At 38.8% G+C, this 13580-nt stretch overlaps 1 protein-coding gene across 1 annotated transcript; it reads right to left on the bottom strand.

The window, feature by feature from the left end:
- Positions 1-25: 25 nt before the first annotated feature.
- Positions 26-13140, bottom strand: LOC136237837 (protein DBF4 homolog A-like). The gene is made up of 12 exons (XM_066028057.1): positions 13045-13140; positions 12846-12982; positions 11890-12020; positions 11012-11087; positions 10921-10962; positions 10799-10868; positions 10664-10744; positions 8350-8395; positions 8171-8271; positions 8028-8119; positions 1510-1628; positions 26-1006 (listed from the first exon to the last, which is right to left on the bottom strand). Exons 1-12 carry the CDS (start codon positions 13064-13066, stop codon positions 124-126), a joined length of 1800 nt encoding a protein of 599 aa, XP_065884129.1. The 5' UTR covers positions 13067-13140; the 3' UTR covers positions 26-123.
- Between the last annotated feature and the right edge of the window lie 440 nt (positions 13141-13580).

Raw genomic sequence — 13580 nt, 5'->3', positions numbered from 1 at the left:
CTCTTCTCAGGATTCTATAACCATGCTATTTGAATTTAGTTAACAATGATAAAGATACATACACATCGTTCTTTTATATTTTCAGTAATAAACAATAAAAACATCTATAATTACACTCATCAGTCAATAAATCTTTTGTGGTGAAGTGTCCACAGCAGATTCCATCAATATATCTCTTCTTCTTCTTGTTGAGCCCCTAGGTGAGATGATTACATGCTCTTTTACAATAGTTTGGATTCTTCCATCCTTAACTGGCGAGTCCATCAAAACGTCTCTTGAAGCAGCATTGATTTGACTTGGGGACAAGGAAGCAGATCGTAATATTCTTCTTCCAATGCAGCCTGGGGGACTAGTAGAGGATGATCTTTTGCTTTTTAATGGAGACTTCCTTGGTGGAGATTTCACAATTGGAGACTTCATTATGTCTTGCAGCACAAATGTACATTTCTTGGGCGACTGCATGTCTTCAGGCAGGCTAAGTTGACGAGCAGCAGCAGCTTTAGAAGACTTTGGTGATAGTTCTATGTTATTTGCAACAGGTGATGGTGACTTATAAAGAAGAATAGAGAAATTCTTTAGCGGTGTGGTTGACTTTGGTGGAGTGTTACACTCATTAGGAATTGGTTCCTTTGTCTGTGGTGACATTGTAGCTGTGCCTGACCTCTTGTACCTCTTAGCATTAGGGGTTACATCACAATAACAGTCTTTATTATGACATATAGTGCTTGTGTTAGAACTAGTTGTGTCTGTAAAGCACAAAATTGATTTTGGATGCTCAAGCGGAGTGAAAAAACCAGGTGTGAATTCTCTCTCAGTATCGTTAGTGAGATCAGGTGTTCTGGACACGTCTGTTTGATCTTCCACTTGGACAGAAGTGACACAACCTGAGTCATTAGTATCCTCCACTACTGTCACCATGTCCATATCATTGTAACATAACAAAGTGTACTTTACAGGAGAGCAGTTCATCTCTGTCTGTGCCACTGCTGTTGTATCATCCAACTTCCTGATAACACATGAAAGGAAAAATGATGTCAACATTTTAAATGTTTTGCAAATCCTGCTTATATATTTGGGTTATCAATATAAACACAAAAAAAGCTGTGAGTATATTGCAAGACAAAGGATTTAAAGCTTTGAACTACAAACATACAATCCAGTCTCTATAATGAAAAACAAAACATGTACATTTGTGTACTATGTTATATATGTTTTGTTGAAGTTAAAAGAGATTGTTTGAGAAAAAGGAAAACTATATTGACATGTTGAATCGTAAGCAGCTTCCATTGTGCACGGTTACAGGGAAATTATTCTGTGAATAAGATTTCTACACAGTCATGTCATTGTGTGGATGGCATTGAATCATTGATAAAGTACTATTATAGAACACTATTGAAATTTATGTCAAGTACACAAACGGTGAATGCCCAATAACAACTAGGTTGAACCAAATAAGCCCACCCACATACACAGTACAGACAGCATTCAATCACATTATTAAGTATTTACTTTTGTCTGTGAGATGTGACAAACTGATCCAGTGTTGGTATAGCAGAATGAAGAGCATCAAGCGACTCGTAATTGCTCAGATCACTAGCAAAAGCAACATGTTGATCACCCTTGATGTGCTAGAGAACAGAAGGTCACAATAATATGACACATCAAGACATAATAGTGTGCCATGTGGCCAAAAATGTCAGTAAATCTCACCAGTGTTTTATTAACAGGGATAACAATAGCGCGATTTTCAAGAATACACAACTCTGCATCACTTATCAAATTAAATTATTTAACAGGGAGGACAGTTCACATATCAAATTGAATTGCCCAGCCATTCCCATGATAATATACCATATTTCCTCATATAAAGCTGCATTCAAATAAACGCCTGGTCCTAAATGAAGGCCAGGGGGGCGCTACCTTAATACAAGGGTAGTATGAGATTACAATAGCGTAATTTGTAGAACAAGCCTTACTACAACTACTGAAACCCATGACTTGTCAAAAGTATGTCGACAGCAGCTGCTACAAGGAGCACAGCACTCAGCCAAAGTTTTCATTTTCTCTTCCTAATCTTCTACTCAAGAAAATAAGCTGAAAATGATTGTAGAAGAACTTTTCAGTGGTTTAAAAGAAACTTGTATTATAAAATAGTGTAACGTAAAAGCCAATTGTGCATAACAAGTTGTGATCAAAATATTCTAATAGTGCAATCATCCTAACAGAAACATAACATCATGGTTGCAAAATTCTTCTCAAATATAGACAGCAAATAATAAGCACACACACAATGGCTAACTTAACAGACAAACTGGCTGTATACTACAATGGTTTATAGCACTCACCCGAATGATAAAAAAAGCCTATCAAAGGAAATGAAGGCATAATGTAATGTGGAGATAGCAAGATATGGACACTGAAAGTCCAACCATTGGCTGAGCATTAAAATATTATAAGTCCATATTGGATAGATGTCACCATTTCAAAATAATTAAGTACAATAGAAAAACTCTCTAATAAAGCAGTCAGAATTTCCTGTAGCCAAGCAAGAAATTGGCTGTGCTGTATACAGCAAAAATCAGAACTTAGCCAAAAAGCTTTGTCACTGAATTGAACTACCATATAAAGCTGAAAAGTTGCCTGCCTGTGATCTAGCTAACTCCTAAATCATAGCACAGATCAACCTGAACTTGCTGCATACCGTATTTGACCGGTTAATAGCCACGGCTCATATAATAGCTGCCCCCAGATAGTAGCCGCTCCACAGCCTAGAATTATTGTGATAAGAGCCACCCTCGGATAAGAGCCATGGTTTGTATCTGAAATACTGATGGAAGTGTTGCCAAGATATGTTTGAAGCAGAAACAGGATAAAGGAGTTGTTTTAAGTAAAGGTGGACCGATACCGATACCAGTGGTATCGGTATTGGATCGATATCGCGGTAATACAAGGTACAGATACCACAGTAGACACTCACCACTTTTATTAAACCATCTCTAGCTAAGTTTCCAGTAGGGCTGAAACGGATAGCAACTTTTACTATCCGGATATCCTGAACAAAACCTATCCGGATATCCTACGGATAGTGACATATCACTTGCTATAGAAACATTTTATAGTTTATTGTAAACATCCTTGTTTTACTAGTACTAGAAGCAAACAAACATTAACATGATAGCAAAAGGTTTGTGGTAATGTTACACTGTTACTTTGCACCGTCTGTAACAAGATTGGCAGCTGGAGAAAACATGAATACAAGATGTAGCAGTTGCTACAAGACTTTTCCAGGTACAACTAGTCGTAAAGAACTCTTTATAAGGCAATAACTATTCTGTTACAACTTCTTCAGCAACATTCACAGCCTCGCTTCGTAATTTAGCGATGGGCGTGGTCGCGAGCAAACTGATTAACTTACCAGGCTGCTGTTAACTTCACATAATCTAGCTTAGCTAACTCTCCGTGATGAAAATTAATTCATCTAGTGATGAGAAAGTTGGACAGATAAATGGCTTTAAGTTATTACTATCCGCTTGGCTTCCAAGTACTATCCGGATGGTAAATTATTATCCGGATATCCGGATAATACGGATATCTGTTTCAGCCCTAGTTTCCAGTAGCTAATAACTTAGTTGAGCTAATCAGTAACTTAACAAAGTAGCGAAACAAAGCCTTTGTTACTCTTTTCCAAGTATTGCTGCAATTGTTCCATGTGTATTCTAATATATTAGAGCACGTGAATCCTTTGTAATTAAATGGTAGTGCAGTTGTTCCCCAAGAATTAAGTTTATGACTACTTGGCTTGCTTTTTCATGAAAAAGTTTGGTTGAAAAGCTGTAACAAACATTGTACAATTATCGGCCGCCCACGCAATTAATTGCCTTATCAATAAGCTTACAAGAAAACTACCTCAAATCAAGAAATTAGTGATGTTTATCATGTTTAGCTGTTATACAATAATTATTTTAAAACTTGATTAAACTGAGATCAATCAATTACTGTGATATTTTAATAGCTAGCTATGTATCACAACAATGAAATTTGTATAATAAACTTGTCTAGGCTTCAATGTATAGTATCAGTATCGGTATCGGCATCGGCAAATAATTTCAGTACAAATACTCGTATCGGAAATATCGGTAAAAAGTGGTATTGGTCCATCTCTAGTTTTAAGCCATGAAAAGTATTGAGAAGTTAAAATGAATGATAGCATTGAAGGATGATTAAACAAGGTCAGCCACTCGTGAATCCGTATAAACGTTACAGACTGCTGCCACACAAACATGACACAAGCCCCACCCTCGGATAGTAGCCGCAGGGTTTTCCTTGCTGAAAGTTATAGTAGCCGTGGCTATTAACCGGTCAAATACAGTATTAGTCACCATCAAGCTGGCACCAATGAGTTTACTAATGCACCCATTGGTGGTAGTTTCATAGCAATTTCCTACTTCTAGGGTGTCACTACAGAATAAAAAGTCTTTAAATTGTTTCTTTAGTTTTTTAACATTATTATGACTGGTGAACCGGTACATACCGCATCAAAAGAAAGGATGGCACCAGAAGTACTGAATGTGTGCCCCAAATATCAGTTACTGACTCAACAGTGAAGTGGCTATTACGCTTCACTTTCAGCTAGGTTTAGACCGTTACACAGCGCTACAAACGAAGAACAGGTAGAAGAACCACCTTAATGACTTGAAAGTGGCCATTACACTTCACTTTCAGCTATGTTCAGCCCATTTCACAGCATTACAAACAAAGAACAGTAGGAGAAGCACCTCTGCAATCAATCCAGTCATCACAAAAAATACAGACAATTCCAGTACGAAAGCCATCGTGCTACCGTAAATTGACACTTTGGCTGTCAGCAAAAAGAAATGGGACACAAAGGAGGACAAAGATATAATGCATGAATTGTACATACTGTGGTATGCCAAAAGGCACATCTCGGGACGAAGCAATGTCGAACAGTGAAAAAATCAAGTCCGTAACCTTAGCCATTATCTAATTACGCTTGTCTGAAGGCATCAGACAATTAGTCAGTCAGTCAGAAGAAAATTTAAGAAATTTTTAAAAGTTTGTAGCAATGTATTGGAAGCATTTAGAGTTGTACTGAAGGTACTTTTGGGCTTGCTTATACCAATACTGCCAAGACGCCAGGATAGTATTGTGAAGCTGGTTTTTGGGCCAAACCTCCATGATCCCTAATATACAATACTATCATACTGTATGATAGGTTTATGTGCTTTTAAAGGTGAAGGCCAAACAACTATTCCAGCAGTTCTTGGTAGATGTTATTGTATAAGTGATTACAGTTTCTTAGGCATGAACACAAGTATTACGGGCTGATTGCTGGAGGTGCACCGATATGGGATTTTACCAATACCGATAAACAATATATTTAGCTTCAAAACAAGTACACCAAAAAATTGGAATTTCAACTAAAGTAGGGACCATAGCACATCGATAAAAGGTACTGAAACAAGCTGGAGTAGTGCACCATATTAAATCACAGTAAAACAATAAGAAGTGTTATATCCCTACTGTGCTCAAGATACCATAATGGAAATGTACAGTAGGGATATAACACTTCTTATTGTTTTACTGTGATTTAATATTGTGCACTACTCCAACTTACTTTTATCAATGTGATATGGTCCCTACTCTACCATATAGCTGGGTATTTTTGAAGGGTTTTTATTTTCGGATGTTTCAAAGAGGCCGTTCTCTTCAAAAATAAATGCCCACAATTAAAAATAACATACTTTCATGTGATCGAACAACACGTATTCGCTCATGTATTCTTTACAAGTTTAAGCTCAGTATTACTAACAATAGCTGAACAGTATCATTACTGCATCAATAGCCAGTAAACTATCCAGACTGGCCATTGTTGGGAATTCATGCCGTCTGCTACTGTACCCTGATCGAGCCGATTGCCTCGCCTGTGGCTGCCATCTACTCCACTTTTACGTAACTCAGTCTTCTTTCCAGTGTGCAAAAGTGGGGATTATTCCATCTTCGATTCCATCAGTAAGGCGAGCACATGTAGACTCTACATATTTTTGTAATTGTGACACAAATTTCTATTTGCTTGAAATCCACCTGTACTTCGAAATATGCATTCTTCGAAATTAAAATCTTCGAAATTCAGATTTACTGTTCATACGAAAATTTCTGGTTCGAAAATAACCAGCTATACGGTTGTTGAAAATTCCAATTTTTTGTGTGCACTTGTTTGTTAACTTTAGTTGTAAATAATCATTATGACTGGTGAACCCACGCATACCTCATCTGAAAAGGTGCCGCGCCCCCCAGCCATATCCATATCACCTGAAAAGTGAAGCATCCATTATGCTTCATTGTCAGCTATGTTCAACCCGTTACACTGCATTTTGAATCAAGAACTGTTCGAAAAGCGCCTCTGCAATCCACACATACCGAAAGAAAGAAATGGTGCCATGCACCCCAGTTATATCAATTATTATTTGAAAAGTGAAGTGTCCATTACGCTTTGTTGTCGGCTATCCGTTACACAGCAGTATGAATCAAGAACTGTTCGAAAAGCACCTCTGCAATGAAAGTAGCCAATATGAAAAATACGGATGATTTCCATTATGAAGGGAAGCCATCATGTGCTAATGCCAAATCGACACTTTTCGCTGTCAGCAAAGATGAATGGGACACAAAGGAGGACACCATAAGTCCATGAAGAATGCATTGTAATACTGCGGCTTGCCAAAAGGCACCTCTCGGACTGAGGCGACATCAAACAGTGAAAAAATCAAGCCCGTATCCTTAGCCGTTATTGAGTTACACTTGTCTGAAGGCATTCGTCAATCAGTAGAAAATCCATTAAATAATTTTTTTTTTTAATTCCGTAGCAACTTGAAAACGTTTCGGGTCGACCTGAAAGCTTGTTTGGGTATAGTTTTACCTAATCAATTCTGCCTCATCGTTGTCAGGAAAAATTGAGACTGGTTTTTGGGTGATGTTATTTCATGGGCCATGTCTACTTCTTTGTGGTCCCTACTATACAGTACTATTGTACTGTATGATTACCGATTCCAATACCAATATTCTTTAGGTTGGGTTGCAGGTTTTCAGTATGGACACTACAATATATGTTAAAATATTATGACAAAAAAGCTAAAAAGGTGGTTGCCAAAAGGTTTTTGTAAAAAGAAAAAAAGACTTGTGAAAAAGGTGCTATGAAAAGGTCTGAGCAAAGAACAAAAATAGCCCGACTTGGGAATCAAACCATGGCCACTGTACAACAGTTCACATCTTTAGCCTAATGCTTCAAGTATACATATACAGAAAACTGACAAAGTGAAATATCTGCTAAAAAGTCAACTTTTTGGCAATACCGATATTTATATTGGCACACCTACTGATTGTTATCAGGATCTGTGTGATTCTTTAATATATAGAAGGCAATATGTGGGTCATAGGATGATACTGCTATCTACATGCACAAGCACCATCTGGATTCCATGACCTATGTAGGAAATATGGCCACCTTGACTTATTTATAACCACAACCGCCAATCCCAATTGGTCAGAAATCAAGGAAAACGTACTTCCAGGTTAGAAGCCTGAAGATTTCCCAGACACAGTAGCCCAAGTGTTTGAGCTTAAGATTAAGCAAATATTAAATCGCAAATGGTGTTTGGGAAACCATGAACTTGGCTTTGAATGGCAAAAGGAAAGTCCACCACATGCACATTTCCTGGTGTGGTTAATTTCCGAGCACAAGATAACACCTAAAAAATTGATGATGTCTGTGCCAAACACTTGATCCAAACGCAGACCCTATGGTAGCATCAATCTTGAATAGTCATGTATGGAAAATGGTAAAAAAATATTCATAACAGACACTCAGCTAGGTGTCGATGTATATAGGAGTTACCCAGAAGATGGTGGTCAAGTTGCCACCATTACCACAAAGGTAAAAAGTACTCAATTCACTCAGGAGGTAGACAAGCAAGACAACAAACCTGTGGATAGTACCCTAAATACTTACTTACCAGATCAAAGTCATCGAAATGGGCACCACAGCATTCACAGTAACCAGGGTTCTTCTTGTCAGTCTTCTCCGTCCTCTCCTTAACATCAGATTCTGCAAAATGAAATACCCTAGAGTACATATAACTAGTGCATTAAATCATACTTCTTTGCTTCTGTGGTGCATCAAATGGGCTCTCATCCGGTCTACAATTTAAGTACAGTATTGGCCACTTCTTCACTTCACACACAAGAGGTTTGTACTGTCTGATAAGAGAAAAGAGCAAAGGAATTTAACACCTTCCATAAAGCTAACACTGTTATGTGTAAAAGTAATGTATGTACCTGCTCACATCTTCACACTTCAGAAATGGTTCCTTCAACTTACGCACTAAAATAGAACAACCTTGTCACAAATTAACACAGCACATTCACCTATAATGTACTACTATGAGGAGTATTGGGTGAAATTCTCTGAAACTATAGATCTATATGGTACAGTGCTCCCTCGATTATCCAATCCCCTTGGTATCAAGACATGTTCACAATAATCAAAAAGTTTGAATAAATGAAGCTTATTCATTTATATACAGAGCCCTGTACAATTACTCTAATAGAATACACACTTTAGACAAAATACTCTAATAAAACAGTCATTTCTGCTGTTTGGACAATTGGAGGTCAGATAATCAAGGGAACACTGTATATACACAAACGGTAATGGGTATCTGCCTACGGACTAAGGCAGGGACAAAGCTTTGGGGATCTTGTAACCCTTGAGGCTAGTCCAATGCTTCATTACGATACTGGCATGTCTAATAAGTCAAAAAGTAATGAGCTTCCTAGAAGCATGCAATTATCAGTAAAAGCAGTTGTACTAAAGCCTGTACTATTGCAAGAAGCTTCAGAGGTTAAAAAATGACCTTTTCTCCATCCCTATAATTACTTATGGACAATCTGTGGCCAACTATGGATGTGCCACTGGCTAACTAAAAGTGATTCAGAAAAATCAAGTGCTTATGTATCTGATTGTCTGTCCACTTTGGTCGTTGGTAAAATGCGGATTTCCGGAATTCCGGAATTATGGGGGAGGCAATTTTATAAAATCCAGATCGAAATACTCTAATAGAACACACATCCATATTCTAATAGAGCACAAGCAATTTATGTTGGATACTGTAACAGCTTAATAGTCTCACATGGCTTGACCGCTTTTGCTGGGTAGGGGAATGGAAAATGTCTAGCTTCAGTGAAAGAACTGTGCTGAGACTGAGATTTAGAGACCGAATACTCTAATAGAACGAATATAGCTAAGAATATAGCTACGCTGAGTTACTCATTGCACACCATGGCTTACCTTTGTTTCTTCGGTACTGGTTCCTCCTCTTCTTCGCTGCTGCAGTCATCTACTTCTAACGTTTCATCCATTTCAAACGACCGAGAATAACGTTTTTTCGACGCTGGTTCCTTCTCTTCTTCCCCACTGCTGCAGTCATCTATTTCAAACTTAGCTTCCATTTCGAACAAGCGAGAATAGCGTTTCTTCGACAATGGTTCCTTCTCTTCTTCTTGGCTGCTGCTGCTGTCACCTACTTCTAACGCAGCGTCCATTACATAGTAACGAGCGAGAATATTAAATACCACGAACAAATCTTGCCTGAAAATGACTCGTTTTGAAATCACGTGATAACATTAATGGACGCGGAATTCCGTAACGGAATTCCGGAAATCCGCATTTTACCAACGACCGTCCACTTTGCACTCAAAAACTTAAAGACTACACAAACATGGAAGCTGTATTAAGTGTAGGGGAGCTAGCAAAACATCAAAATGGTCTACTTCACGATTGACCAAATAATGTTTGATCTGACACTGCCACAATATCAATGCAACCATACCACTATTATAACTTCAAGCAGCGGTCGTTGGTAAAATGCGGATTTCCAGAATTCCGTTACGGAATTCCGCGTCCATTAATGTTATCACGTGATTTCAAAACGAGTCATTTTCAGGCAAGATTTGTTCGTGGTATTTAATATTCTCGCTCGTTACTATGTAATGGACGCTGCGTTAGAAGTAGGTGACAGCAGCAGCAGCCAAGAAGAAGAGAAGGAACCATCGTCGAAGAAACGCTATTCTCGCTTGTTCGAAATGGAAGCTAAGTTTGAAATAGATGACTGCAGCAGTGGGGAAGAAGAGAAGGAACCAGCATCGAAAAAACGTTATTCTCGGTCGTTTGAAATGGATGAAACGTTAGAAGTAGATGACTGCAGCAGCGAAGAAGAGGAGGAACCAGTACCGAAGAAACAAAGGTAAGCCATGGTGTGCAATGAATAACTCAGCGTAGCTATATTCGTAGCTATATTCGTTCTATTAGAGTATTCGGTCTCTAAATCTCAGTCTCAGCACAGTTCTTTCACTGAAGCTAGACATTTTTCATTCCCCTACCCAGCAAAAGCGGTCAAGCCATGTGAGACTATTAAGCTGTTACAGTATCCAACATAAATTGCTTGTGCTCTATTAGAATATGGGTGTGTGTTCTATTAGAGTATTTCGATCTGGATTTTATAAAATTGCCTCCTCCATAATTCCGGAATTCCGCGCGGAATTCCGGAAATCCGCATTTTACCAACGACCTCAAGCAGCACACTTAACTCACCAGTAGATGAGTTTTGCTGGACTGGGATGTATGCAGAATCCTCAGCATTCACTGGGTGTTTAGAAAAATATTTCAGTATTTCTGTAATAAAACAAAGACAATATGGGCAATTCATAAATTTTTAAAAAGCACAACCTTCAACAGGAATAATCTTTACTCCCCAACTCTTAGCTAACGAAATGATATCTTTTGCCCCTGAAGAATTCTGTGACACAAAATGTATTTGAAAACTTGCTGAAATACATGACATAAGTTACCATTTTCTTTGCAGCAGCCACAATATTTCTTGTTCTGCTGTACTATAGGTGGAAGGTGGATCACATGCAGGTTACATGATACAACACTTACTGTAACAGGTGCAGTCTTGGAGGCATCAGGAGAGTTGGCACTAAATGGAGACAAGGCCGGGTGAGATCCTCTTAAACTGTGGGGATAGGAAATGTATACAATAGTTGAGAAGCAGATAAACATTCACAGATTTGATGTATGTGTGCACACAGCTGCATGCACACACATCACTACACCACCACAAAAAGCCAAGTTTCCATGCAAAATACCGTATCACGGGTTATTTTCGAATGAGTCTAATTTTCGAATTATTCGAAAACACGGCTTCTACGAAAATTTAACCCTTCGAATATAAAGCTTTTTTTTTCGAATATAAAGCTTCCTTGTGCCAGGTCGGCCGAATTCTGTCCACTATTAAATAGAACTCCACACCTTATCATCCCGGGCAGAAGAAATACAGAACGAATACATGATATCTCTTTCCGTACCTAGCAGGTCAACACCTTTGCTTTTGTTGATGCTGCAATGGCCACGCCCACAGCAAATCGACAGTGAAGATTAACTCGTTTCCCCATTGGCAAAACCACCTTTCCTATAGTGGAGCAGTCCCAATACAATAACACCTAATGAATGTCTCAATTTCAATTGTATCGCTACGCGTGGTCACTGTCTTCACTAAATTTAACGTGCACTTTTACAAAAATAATTTTAGTGGCGCTAAGCATGACGATAGAGCATTCGAAAATTATACTTTCAAAATATATTTTAGCAGCTGCTCTTCAAAAATTTCCCCTTCAAATTAACCCGTTATACGGTACAGCTTTAGTCACCCAATGAACCATCACTGAGGTACTTGTGTATCCCCACTCAGATACTAAAGTCAGTCAGTGCAGTTGGGGCATCACACACACACACACACACACGCACACACAGCATACTTTCCAGCATTAACATTGCACAACACGCCAGAGCTGGGAGTGTGTGGACTGGAGCTATGTTTGTCCTGGTCACTGAGTGTTTTATTAGACACAAGATACCTAGTGTCCTTAGTGAAGAACCTCTCAATGGCCTGGGAATATACCACACAATGATAACAAATAGCATTCTGCATGAAAAGGTTTACAAGTGTGATGCACAAAAAGAATACAATGAAACCTGTGTATTAAGGACACCAAACACAAGTGTCCTGATTATCAAGGTGTCCTGATTTTCCAGGTCAGTTTGCATGCTAACAGACATTTTACCATGTGTCCAGATTATACAGGTGGCCTCACTTTCAAGTGTCCTGATTAACAGGTTCCACTGTAAATGTAATTCAACAAAACATTAATTATTATTAGCACTTTACAGTGACCAGCACTTAATTGCAATTCAATGAAATATTTTCAGCATCAATAATTCGATTTCCATATTAATTCTCAGGTAACGGTAGAACAATAGTGTACTGGCAAGCACAATGCTGAAAGACAGACAATGCCTACACAACACCAATACTGCAGCCATGCCCATTACAGCGCAAGCCTTATGATGAAGACAAACCACAGGTGTACCCTTCCCTTTGCATAAAGTAAGTCAGGAAGTGCAGAAGTTTATGGCTGGATAACACTTCAGGATTGTAAAACTGAATGAGATTGTAAAGCAGGCTGTAATAGATTTTCTTTTCTAGCTAAATGAGATTGTAACCAACCAAGTTTTAGAGCCTGGAACTAGCAATTTGCTAGAAAGCTGATTCAAAAGCTATGGGCCTCAACTGTTAACTTTTAATAGGCTACAGTCTGCTGTATTTTTCAAGACACAAAGGAGTTTTCTCATATGTAGTCTAAAGCATTTATCAAGTGTTTCGTGTCGTATATTGAAATGTATGTGTGCAAATGTTCAGTTCACACAAACTTACAGCTCCACGTTCCTTCAATCCCGATTCAATGTAGCCTGCACGCTTGTATCCATGCAAGTCGAGGTAGATGCTCTTTCCTTTCAACAACGTCGCGTTGGAGTTGCCAAACTGAAGAACGCGTCGTCCTTTCATGCCATCTTTGTCGAACAAAAACAAGCGTTTAAACACAACATTCTAAACTGCTAGTCACGGTACATACCATGCAAAGACCTCCGGTCCATTTCACTTTCAACCCCGCCTGAATTTCGCGCCAAAAAAACGCTAGTTTACGGAATGGTATCAGTAAAAAATTGCTGCATACCAATTCGTATTCTAACATATTAGTACAGGAAGGTGAGTCTCCAAATGGAAGGATGCCGGACAGCAGAAGGAAAAACTCATCGAGCCTATACACTTGATTTCAAATTGGCCGTAGTAGATTGGCTTCACAGCCACAGTGCTAGTTATCGGGCCGCGGCCAAGCAATTCGGGGTGGACAGGAAAATGGTTAGAGATTGGGTGTCGCGGAAGGAGTACCTACGCACAGCAATCATTCATCACGGGCCTAAGAAAAAGAAACTACATCATGGCAGAAAACCTTTCTCCCCTGACCTAGACAAAGCTGTTTTGGAGTACCTATTGCATGAACGTGCTGAGGGAAGGTGTGTACTTGACAGACAGTTAACCAGCAAAGCATTGGAATACTCGCACTATCTTGGACTGGACACAAACTTCAAGGCCACATCACAATGGCTA

Source organism: Dysidea avara, chromosome 11 (genome assembly GCF_963678975.1).
Source record: "Dysidea avara chromosome 11, odDysAvar1.4, whole genome shotgun sequence".
Lineage (NCBI taxonomy): Eukaryota > Metazoa > Porifera > Demospongiae > Dictyoceratida > Dysideidae > Dysidea > Dysidea avara.
The sequence above is the reverse complement of the archived record's forward strand: the minus strand, read 5'-3'. Positions and strand labels throughout refer to the sequence as shown.